General features: G+C 41.3%; 2 protein-coding genes across 2 annotated transcripts; both read left to right on the top strand.

Moving 5' to 3' along the window:
* The first annotated feature begins 337 nt into the window (after nucleotides 1-337).
* Nucleotides 338-3,474, top strand: LOC124291151 (tripartite motif-containing protein 2-like). The gene is made up of 3 exons (XM_046728075.1): nucleotides 338-417; nucleotides 1,533-2,340; nucleotides 3,321-3,474. Exons 2-3 carry the CDS (start codon nucleotides 1,640-1,642, stop codon nucleotides 3,472-3,474), a joined length of 855 nt encoding a protein of 284 aa, XP_046584031.1. The 5' UTR covers nucleotides 338-417; nucleotides 1,533-1,639.
* On the top strand, nucleotides 3,449-5,404 carry LOC124291150. The gene is made up of 2 exons (XM_046728074.1): nucleotides 3,449-4,155; nucleotides 4,702-5,404. Exons 1-2 carry the CDS (start codon nucleotides 3,449-3,451, stop codon nucleotides 5,105-5,107), a joined length of 1,113 nt encoding a protein of 370 aa, XP_046584030.1. The 3' UTR covers nucleotides 5,108-5,404.
* The last annotated feature ends 6,644 nt before the right edge of the window (nucleotides 5,405-12,048 follow it).

Raw genomic sequence — 12,048 nt, 5'->3', positions numbered from 1 at the left:
TGAAGAAGCTAGAAAACTGATTAGCCTCACCGTGCATCTTGGGCAAATGGCACAATGCAAAATTAGTTTTAGTCGGGTCACATGGGCCCCATTCCGTAATCAGAGTTAGCATATTCCGGAATAACATGAGTTCGCGACGAATGAGACATTGACCAACGTGAAATATCCAAACATGAGTACTCCACGCCTACATATGACGTTAGCTGGGCCCCGTCTCGCATATCGCAAGTTGGCGCTCGCAAAGGGAACCGGGAACCAGCTTATATATATTATGACGTAAAACCAATGCGAAGAAAAGCCTTTATGACGTCACGCCATTATGACGTTATTCGCTGACTACGAGTTTGTTGTCAACACAAGCAGTTGATGGAGAGACGGGGAGCGAGTGGTTTCATGCTGTTCTTTCAGAAGATACAGGTATTTGAATTATCAATTTGTGTTTTCTGTTTAAATAGGAATAGGAACCGGAACTTCGTTTTCCCCAGGAATCCACCGTGACATTGTCTGGCACTGTTACTTTGGATCGTCCACATTATTTGGAACATTCCGTATCTTGTGCGCCGGATTTTGTTCGGAGGTTACGATGTGTCTGAAGCTTGGATATACAGAGTCGTGCAAAAAGTATTCGGACACTTGACGTAATTTCCATAGACTTACATGTTAATTCAGTGTAACATAAATAATTTTCATGGATTTAATGTTCGTAAGATCAAAGTCAAATTTTGCACATTTGTGTGGAATCATCTTACCTACAATCACATAATTTCTGTTTAATTTTCCGTTGCTTATTTATCGAATGGCTACAATTTAATCAACATGTGTACAGTGCTGTGAACTCCTTTAACATGGCGGCCTATGGGTTTGTGCATTGTGGAAACATACGTAAGTCGATAAATGTGTCATTAGTTAAATAGTGGTCGGAACATTGAACTGAAATTATGTGTGCAGAGCAGAGATGATTTCAAATGTGCCTGTCAAATTTGACAAAGATCCACCCTAAACGCACTTACTAATAACATGTAAGTCTATGGAAATTACGTCAAGTGTCCGAATACTTTTTGCAGGGGTCTGTACCTATATTCGTCTATCCAAACATACAACCTGTACCATTACGCCCAAAATTCCTCGAATTACCGTCGGCGAACAGGCATAGGGACCGATTCCTTCTACCATATAACTGACGTGCTGTATTCATTTACATGTCTGGGTCTACTGCAGTATTTGGGTGGCCCGTGTTTCCGTAAAGAGACCGCTGCCTTCTCTCTTAAAACAATACGAGGCGGGGTAGCCTAGTGGTTAAAGCGTTCGCTCGTCAAGCCGAAGCCCCCTGTCCGATTCCCAACATGGGCACAATATGTGAAGCCTATTTCTGGTGTCCCCACCGTGATATTGCTGGGATATTGCTAAAAGCGGTGTAAGACCCGACATACTCACCCTTAAGCGATATTTCTTGATACGCATGGATTTTACCGAAAATTATCCGCCACGTTTATTAATATAGCCACACGCTATGGATTCTTTTCATCTTTCAGAGTAAAAGTGAAAAAACACACACCAAGACATACTCAAAATTCAAAGTTGAAACATTTCAAGAAATTCCTCTCCACATCTTAACTGAGAAAAAACGACACCTCCAAACATGTCAGCAGTCCTTGACCGCAACATTGACCTGTCCAAGTATCGCCTGAAGGACCGCGTGCTCACGTGCACCATATGTCTCGAGCTGTTCAGCGACCCGAAGATCCTCCCTTGCTTCCACACTTTCTGCAAGGGTTGTCTGTGGAGTCATGTTCTCAACACAGTGAAGATGCAGCGCTTTCCCTGCCCACTCTGTCGCACCGAGATCCGCCTCCCCGAGGGTGGGGTCGACCACTTCCAAGGAAACTTCTACATCCAAGAGTTCACCGATCTCATAAAACAGGAATCAATGGTCAAGGTAGAAAATGCGAAAAATGGCGGCAACTCTGGGACAGACGTCAGCAGTTCTGGAGAAAAACCGTCCACGAGCTCCATATCCTACAAAGACTTGTACTGCCCCACCCACGCATATAAAAAGGAGTGGGTGGTGTCGTACTGCAAGAGGTGTAGGGTGCCCATCTGTGTGCAGTGCAAGATGCACGAACATTCGGGCCACGAGTGGGAGAGTTTGGCGGTGGTTGTGGGCGAAGCTCAGCGACAGCTCAACACGCTTGATGCCAAGGTGAAGCGCTACCAGAAGGTCCTCAGAGAGCAGGGAGAGGACAGGCGCAGCTACATGGACAGCTTCTGTTCCCAGGTTAACTCCGTCAGCAACCAGATCAAGACGTGCGCTGAAGACATCAAGCACAAGGTTGACAGCAGGTAATACCTTTGTTAGAGTTAATCCTTCCAGGATACACACTAGTCTCTGATGTGACAATGGGAATGAAAAGTTATAGTTAAATTATTCCTGCTAATACTATAGAACAAAAAGCAGTCGTGATTCTCCCTGAAAAAAAGACCCAGTGAAGATCCGGGTTAGAATTATTGGTCTTCAGCAACACAATCATGCTTGTCGTGAGATGCGACAAACGGGATTGTTTGGTCAGGCTTGCTGACATGGTTGACACAGGTCATCATATCCCAGTTGCGTAGATCGATGCTCATGCTGTTGATCACTAGACTGTCTGGCCCAGACTCGATTATTTACGGACTGCCACCATATAAGTGGAATATTGCTGAGTGCGGCATTAAACAACACACGAACCAATCGAGAGCTCTGAAAAATCTAATATACACGTGCAGTGACTGTATCTGATACATTGTTTCCGGTTCTGTGTGTCAGATTAATCAGAATGTATCCACGTATATACAGGTAGCCTGTAACGTATCCACTGAGGCTCTTTATAAATCTAATTCAAGTACACACATGCTTATGACTTCATATAAAATCACGTTGTAAAAGGTATATGGTGTTTTTAAGAAGAGTTATTTTGACAATGCATTTTCCAGTGATAGGGGAACCCTATCATTGTCATATGCAAAATCTGTCTGAGTAAGGGAGAGGCATTTTTTTGTGGATGTAGGAGTGGGTGTGGGTGGGGTGCGGGTGTGGGCGTGAGCGTGAGCGTGGTTCTGCGTGAGGATGTGCTTGTGGGTGTGGGTGTGGGTGTGCTTGTGGGTGCGGGTGTGGGCGTGAGCGTGGTTCTGCGTGAGGGTGTGCTTGTGGGTGTGGGCGTGGGTGTGGGTGTGGGATTATTATTGTTATTATTTCATGACACCTCCCTCACCATACTCCCTCCCTATCATAAATGTCCAGTTCCCAATGCGTGTTAGCGGTCAACATATCTGATTTGTTGCAGATGCGAGTCACTGCTGGTACTGCTGGACCACCTGAAGGTGACCGAGACCAGCAAGGTGGAATCTCACGAACTCCAAGTGCGATCCTGCGTGAGCGGTCTAGGGGGAGGTAACCCAGGGACTAGAACACATGATGAAGGGATCTGGCGTCCTTGACCTTCTAGCAAACAAGACTCACCTTCAGGAGAAAGCAGACGACACTGTGAGAAGCATCCCAGGATTCATAGACAAAGTCAGCGTTGTCTACGATCGTAAAAATCCCGATGGCTTGTCTCAAAAGATTGAGAATGCTTTAGGTTATCTCAGCACGGAGAAGGATTTGAGCGGGGGAGATGATAGGGAGGCTGTCCTGGACCATCCTACAACCTCTGGCCTCATCACTGTACAGCCTGAGGAGGATGTCCAGCAACCTGTTCTTGATCAGTTCAACGCATCGGCCGGGAGACCCGTTCTGATACAGCGAGCCGTGTTTAAAGTAAGACCCAACAACGCAGGCATTAGGTTCATAGTCCCAGTTCCTGGCACAGGAGCTGTGATCGGATACGATTCGAGTCCTCGACATCTGGACGTCGTGGACGAGTGCGGGAACAAGATCCAGACCTTCGATGCCGTGCCAAACACAACCTGCGCACTACTTCTGGGCCAAACCAACCTGGCGTTGTGCACGTCCACCCCGCGACAACTGAGCCAGAGACGACTGCCGCAGTTCAGTCCCATCTCGTATCGCACCAGCGAACTGCCCATTATCCCCACAGGCCTAGCTGTCAGGAACCCCCGTGAACTAATCGTCTGTGGCAAGGAGAAGGCGGGCATTGGAACGGGAATATACAGATACAGGTACATAGAGCTTTTTTTATATATACTGAAGGAAACAAAAAAAGGAACGCAACTTCATGGCAGTGATCCTTTATTTATTCTCAGATTTCCTCCAACAGCGCTATTCAAAGCTGGTGATAAAAACTGGAAAATATTAAAGGAACACGTGCATTACCTGTGATCCTTTATTGGTTTCTCTCAGTATATTTTTGACAACTCCCCTGAAACGCTACTAACGAATATCTCAAACATAGCCGCTACAACAGCGCCATATTGAAAATTCATATTACCCGTTATTTGGAACCTGGACTTACGGTACGTGAATTATTCTGTTAATTACATATTAAATCTTAAAATTTGACATTACTGACAACTATTTCACAAACACCGAAAATGTAACCAACGGGACACCTAGGGGATTTTCAATATAACTAATACCCTTTTTTCTGCCAAACTAAAAGTTACATTTAACTCCGGAATGACTCCGGAGACGTGGGAATAATATTCGAAAACAATTATCTCATGTTCCTTAATTCATGTAACACATCATTCTTCCATTCATTTCAGCCTGGAGACGAAACAAATTCGCTGTGTGTACGCAAATGGCGACCTTCACATTCTGAAAGCGCCCTCTAGCGTCGTAGTCACTCAAGATGGCGACGCTGAGGTCTTCGTCGTCTCTGACCCAAAACGCAAGGCCGTATTTTTCTTCGACATAGCAGGGAACCTCCTGAATACTTTCCCTACTCAACGTTGCAGCTTCTGTCCAGAAGGCCTATGCTGCGACGCGGAGGGCAACGTCCTTGTCGCTGACAAGGGAAATAACTCTGTCGTGCTTCTGTCTCCCATGGGCGTATTCATTCAGGAACTGACGAGAGGCGTTAATCCCCGGGCCCTCAGTTTTGACGGGTCCGGGAGGCTATGGTTGGGGGAGTCTGAGGGGACTATCACCATCTTTGATTATGTGATGTAGATTGATGGGGTTATTGGAGGAGGCAATTTATTTTATACCGTTATAAAAGTATTTCATAGATGGACTTGAAAACTAGAAACGTCATATTTACCTCCATATTTTGTAGGCACATTTTCATAAAATATTTCTATTATGTTATGTATAGGTTTTAGGATTTATTTTTTTCCTACTAAAAATGTATCATGTAACATTTATACTTTGATGTCTAACGTTTTCGTGAACCAGAAACCATTTAAACACAGTGAAATATGTTTATATATACATACTATACAAACGGGTTAAATTGTGTATTTTTTAATAAATTATCATACCTGTTGTCTGTTTTTAGTGATTCATAAGTTTGATTTAAAAATGTCACACCGTTTTGGAATCCGTTGTACAAAGCAACCTTAGCGCTACGACAGTCGTAAGTCGTAAGAGTTACGATGACCTGGGGGAAAGGATCGTTTTCTGCAGCAAGACAGGTAAACAATAAATTCCGTCGGTCACGACAACCTATCGTCCGAATATCTCCAACTTGCCAGGGGTCCATGATTTCAGGCACCACTGTCTGGAGTGACAAAGTTTCATTGCACTTTAGGCTTGGCACACGAGAAATATCTCCTGTCACGTGGCCACAACAGACATAAATTGTCCACTCAGGCATATTCAGTGCTTGCTAGGATAGTCAGAACCTGTTCTTGGTGCGAGTAATTTCAGATTAATTCTCGAGTACATTAACGTGTAAATCCCGAGCCTCAGTTCATAATTGCCAGAATGAATCTATACTACCCATCAAAAGTTAAGACTCACTAGTGTAAATCTAGCCACTTACATCAGGCAGCTGTTCTAAACTAAATTTTGCAAAATATTCCATACTGTTTAAAGGTACTGTTTACACATGAACTGATGTATTGTAAAACAAATTCGTACAGTTGAAAAGTTTATTGTCATGAGTTCAAGAAATGATAAAACTCAGTGAAAATTGGCGAATTCTTATCAAAACTTTACACCAAAACGCAGCTGTTTTTCTGCACGATGTTTGCACATGCTTTTCAGCAATTTGATGCTTGACCCTCATGAAATTCATCTGCATAAAGTTTGCAGTTGGTTCCCCAAAGGTAGTGGAGAAATTCATCTTCGATGTATAGTGAGTGCTTTAAGTGAGTCTAAACTTTTGACGGGAAGTATATAATGTTAAATTCCAAGTAGATTATATAACAATATTCAATTACCACTGTCTTGGTCTTTGAGGAAATATAGAAAGATGTCGGTTTATCATCCAAAACTGTGTTCCACAGGAGATATCGCTTGTGTGAGATCAAACGATATCTCCTAGGAGATATCGTTTTGACAGTAGATTTTGTACAATGCCCTGACAATGCTATGACGTCATGTACTTGATGACGTCACAATGCTATGACATCGCTGCACTGCAAGTCTAATGGCAGTACCATGTTCAGAGATGTACATTTTTCATTGAAAATTAATGAAGAGTGATTTTGGATGATAAATAGAATCTCACCCTCGTGTCTTCTGATATCAAATATATCAACACTCGTTGATAAAGTAAAAATATCCTCGGCAAGCCTCGGATATTTGTAACTTTATCAACTCGTGATGATATAATTAATATCAGAAGACACTTGGGTGAGATTCTCTATTTACAATAAAGTAGTGTTGTGAAATATGACGCCAGTACTGAATTCTTTACTTGACGTCACATTTGCTTATATTGTTGGAACGTTCCTTAAAACCTTCTGTGACGTCATCACAATGGGTGACGTCATATTCAGCTACAATGCGAAAGTTGTATCCCGTATAGACCATTCTTAATGAGGCCTCATGAATATTCATATCTGTACCAAAACGAGGCTAAACGGGGCAAGGACACAATCGCGTAATGGCGACTAAACTCAATGTATACTTCCTGGTTTCAAATTTCCCTTGAACGGTACATTACGAAACTGTCCAGTAGTTCAGGGAAATCGCAGGGAAATGGGAAAGGGCTACACAAATGTTTCTGTAGCATATCCACGGATTGAAGGGTGAATAATGACTGTACATCACGACACATCACGATAAGTCATATGACCTAGATATCTAGGTAACGTTTACCATGTTGCGCAGCATTTATGAAGGGAAGCTACTCTAAAGTCACAATAGTGGATATATTACCAAGGGAAATCAATTACGTTTACTTTATCAACATATGAACAAAGCAAAGGACTCAACGTATTTCCTGACCTGGATTCAAATCATCCACTTCCACATGGGAGTAGTGTTGTTAATTCTTGAGCTAGATAATCGAGATTATAAGTAGGATCAAGATAGCTCTCCTCGAGTGGATCTGGACCAGACAATTTTTTTGTATTATTCCTGTGATGAAATTATTTGTTTGGTATTTTTTCTGTTTAAAATGTTTTGTCCTATCGACTCTGTTTTATAGATATAGGGTATTTATTCACGCATTTATTTTCAGTTGTACAGGACTAGTGGTGATGGGGGATGTGTGCGTAGCTGCATGTTACAATCGCAGAGGAAAAACGAATCGCCACATCATCATGTAGAAACTATTTATTTCAATCAACATGAGTGGGACCAGAGACCATATCTTTTATATGGTCTCTGGTGGGACACAATGTGCAAGACAAAACTGGATGATTTTTTTTGAAGTTCTTTCTTGACTGATTTGGAGGTGAATAATTAATTTACCTAAATTGACAATAACCACATTCACAATAGCTTCCAACTGTAATACTGATGAATAACAATAAAATTTTCAGAGGATGCAAATTGAAAATATATTGGGTGCAATATTTATGTTGATAGAAGTATCCTTTTAGATTAGTCTGACATGAATGGCAACAATTACAGCTGGATCAATGCATAATTTGTCATAGTTTTCACCCCCTACACATTATCATAATCTCTTACCTATGAATGATGGGTTTTTTTCTGATTCCCAACTAACTCTTTTCAAACAGGATGAAATACATTCTTTTTCATCAATTATTAATTAAACAGCAGCAAATGAGTTACATCTACAACTATGCCATTATGAAAGACCTTTCTATTTTTCAGTTAAATCCATCAATGTGAATGTATTGCAGCTGTCTCTTTTTTCATCCATCATTTACACAACACAAAAGCACCAAACAATTTTATTTACATTCATGTCTGTCAAATTGTGCTGTTTGGGCAAGGTACTTCACAAAACCTGGGAAGATATTCAACAAATGAAAAAGTTCCAGCTAATCAGTGCCAATGTTTGAAATGATGGAATACCGTAAAAGGTTAAATCAATGTTTATCATCATACATGAATTTACAAACTCCAAACTTTTCAAGTTCAAGTTTTCTGTTCAATTCTTCTATTTTGTCAACCTTTTCCTTGAGTTGCCTCCCCTGTTCATGTAAGTTTTGCTGGAGTTGTTCTATGTGGGACTGGGGTCAGTGGCTGCTGTATCACTCTCTGCTTCACTGTAATATAAGCATTGTAAAGCATCACTATTATCTCTTCGACCACACAAACAATAAATATATCTCTGGAATTACAAATATACATCAAGGAATAGTTGCTAACATCATTTCATATTTTAGACAGTATGGGCAATCAATATTTTTATATGTAAATAACATAGCATATAGGTCAAAGTTCAGTTGTATTAAATTCTTTAAAACCATGTCAGTTGGCAAAATTAACTTAATACGATCTGACATTCTTACTGTATCTGAGATGGTGACTGTGGTAGATTCCTTATGGGAGGTTCGTGAGCTGGTGACATGCTCTCTGACTCTTAATTAGCAGCATCTGAAATGGATATTTAAACACTAAATATATTTCAGTTGGTGTAATTAGATTGTCCAGTAATATGTCCTGTATCCCTGAAGTACTGGTCAGTATAGAGTAATTTTGAAAGTAGATACACATTTAAGATTTTTTAACAGCATGTGTATGTCCTGCATATATATGTACTTGAAATGTTACTTTGATTTGCAGCCAATCTAATTTCACTGATACAGAGAACATTTGCAAATAAAATTCCCTTGCCATCATGACAAGAGTGTCTGCACATGTCCATATGCTTAAATTTTTTAATATATTGGACCGTTCATAATTTATGACTAGGGGGGTGATGATGATTTTAGGTGCGGTGTTTGTTGGGGTTGGGGTGTCTCCCAGATTGTTTTAGGAGGCAGGGGGAGGGGCAAATTATGTACATGTGAACTAGGGGGGTGGTCACTGATTTTGAACATGACAATGTCTGGTTGGGTGGGGTGGGGGTGGGGTTTGAATGTGTCTCTGTGTGTGTGACATTCACATTGTACATGTGCCCCTAATATTAAAACCTTGCATAGTGAACAGTTTGTACATTACACGGCAGATCTAGACTATGCCATGTGCCGTAATTATGTTGTACTTACTATGAATCATTTTCGAGGATCTCTCCGTATTTTCGTCAACCACTGCCTTCTTCTGATCTTATTCTTGGGAATATGGTGAAAAGATACCGTAAAATCCTTACAGGCATCACTCCAACGCAAAGGCACACAGCAGTAATCTCTCCTTTCCGAGGTCGCCATTTTCAAGTTTGGGTCAACCTATTTAAGCCTCGCTTTCGATTTGACCTCGAGGTCATGCATATTGGCTAAGAATGGTCTATATAGAGAATACTACACGAGGTCTCATTACATACGAATTACTAGTATACGAAACGAGTGTCCTTCCTATGGTATCTGACCGAGCGAAAGCGAGGTCAGATAACATAGGAAGGTCACGAGTTTCGTATAATTCGTATGTAATGAGACCGAGTGTGGTATTTTATTTATTACCCACGTCTTACATGCATTTAAATTGACAAAATAGCGTATTTTTGTTATGTTTTTGGTTTCAAACCGAAACCGGTTCTATAAAGAGGTTGCGGAAGATTTTGTACTGTAGTACAATATTTGCATGACGTCACACTGTAATGACGTCACTGCCATGGTAACCGACGTCACGATGCATGTCAGTTGTCATCGCCTCGTACAGCCTCCTACAGTAAACTACTCCGTTGCACCTCGTTTCTTGGCTTCCAGTTGCTTCATTCGGCTAACATCACTGGCGGAAACATTGCGTTTATGTTTTTCGACGGATATAATGTCTCAGTTCGACTCACAATTAAACAGCGACACGGCAACGATCGCAATGTTTACATTCCCACAATGCATTTAAGTTGTAGAATGAATGAATTCACGTGTTTGTTATGAATGAAAAAATAGTTACGTCAGAATGTGACCTAATTGAGAGGTCATCGGTTATCCAATCAAATCGTTAGAATTTCAGGTCAAGTCGTTACGACACAGGTCAACGCGATACGACACTCGTGTGACGTACGAGATTAATATGCAACTACCCATACGTTGACCACGTGGGTAATAACCCTGATTATTAGCTGATGCAGTCCGAACAGGAAATGATGCCGCCCCAAAAAGCCGAGAGTTATCCCCCTTCTCGCCAACTGTGATCGATCCGGACACATTATATCTGCCTACAGACTGCCCCGCTTCGTCGGTAACATAAAAAAGAGATGTAATATATTGGAATGAAACTTTATAATGAACTCGAAATGTGGTAAAATGTAGATTTGTCAATATTTCAGTCGTTGGGGGATAAATTTCTAAATTGTGATAACACATTACCATAGCAATAAGCCATGGCAAGCTACCTTGTGTCGGATATGTGTATGTCATGCATGATAGCATACTGAACAATTAATAAGGTTCCACGCTCATCTATAAGGCATACCATAATGCAAATCTTGATATCGTTCAGGAAAGACAGATGAAAATGGATTTTCATTATGACGAGCTACCGCCTGAAATGCGATTTATACCTGAAAACAAAATTTGGGCTCGAGGATGGGAGGGCAGAGCCAGATAGTCTGTACAATCCAGTGGTCGGTCCCTAAGCGTTTAGATATCAAGAGCATTTTATTTAATGTCAATGCATTGGATGAATCCTAGACTAACATCTAGTCTCTGAAATGAACATATTTTGCAGAAAACTGTTTATAAAACTGTTTATAAAAAATAATCATAAAATAGAATGAAAAGGAGCCCGGAGACTTTAGAATTGTAGACTTACATGGGATTTCTTGGATATATTTGTTTCAGGGTCTGTATGACAGACTTGATGAATCCTTTAGTGTTATTTTAGTTTGACGTGTGGATGGTGCTGACGTAGTTTGTTTCGTCTTCAGTCCTGATATCATTCAACCACAATTCTGGTTTGGATTCTTTAAGTATATCTTCATAAAGATGTGTTGATGGAGTCACTGAAATGTGGATCATTAGTTCAGAGGCCTGGGACCCGCCATTCTCTTCCCACAGAGGTTACTCAAGTCATATCTTCCTATGAACCTCTGTTCTAATACGGCCCTTTCATGGTGCGAGTGTGCAGGATTTGTGATTGGCTGCAATCGGATTTAGCTGTGCAAACAGTGACGTTGTTTCAAAAGTGATCATTCGCAAGGTCTCGGTAATTTCCGTATGCTTCGGGAAAACTAGAACCTCTTCCCCTGCGCGATGCGCAATCGTTTCTTGTGGACGGAACTCTGTCATGTAATAGCGGATCAATGGCGTCTCCATCGCCCTCGTTGACAACGGACAAGTTAGCTATTAAATGCCTTGTGTGTCACATCAACACAAATCCCCGGTAGAGGATGGATATTTTTGGCCCTGCATTTGCTTGCATTAGTCAAGTTGGATCTAAGTCGATGTAAAACGTGTTCTGATTGGATAACAAGAAGGGAGATAATTCGTGATGCGATTTTTTGCCGCTAGGGGATTTTACGAGAACTGGGAAATATGGCCGTATTAGAACAGAGATACGTAGCAAGATATGACAAGTAACCTCTGTGGGAGGAGAATGGGGACCCGCTAATTGCAGACCAGAATATAAACCCGAGACGCCACAGA

The sequence above is a fragment of the Haliotis rubra genome, unplaced genomic scaffold (assembly GCF_003918875.1).
Source record: "Haliotis rubra isolate DU_JTF1 unplaced genomic scaffold, ASM391887v1 Scf483, whole genome shotgun sequence".
In the NCBI taxonomy this organism is placed as follows: Eukaryota; Metazoa; Mollusca; class Gastropoda; order Lepetellida; family Haliotidae; genus Haliotis; species Haliotis rubra.
This window is presented reverse-complemented; position numbering and strand designations above follow the sequence as displayed.

Bases quoted from the DNA above. Each gene is read 5' to 3' on its own strand.
- LOC124291151 (XM_046728075.1), top strand. From the start codon at position 1,640: ATGTCAGCAGTCCTTGACCGCAACATTGACCTGTCCAAGTATCGCCTG. The intron at 2,341-3,320 runs GTAATACCTTTG...GATTTGTTGCAG, and splicing joins AAGCACAAGGTTGACAGCAG to ATGCGAGTCACTGCTGGTAC.
- LOC124291150 (XM_046728074.1), top strand. From the start codon at position 3,449: ATGATGAAGGGATCTGGCGTCCTTGACCTTCTAGCAAACAAGACTCAC. The intron at 4,156-4,701 runs GTACATAGAGCT...CATTCATTTCAG, and splicing joins ACGGGAATATACAGATACAG to CCTGGAGACGAAACAAATTC.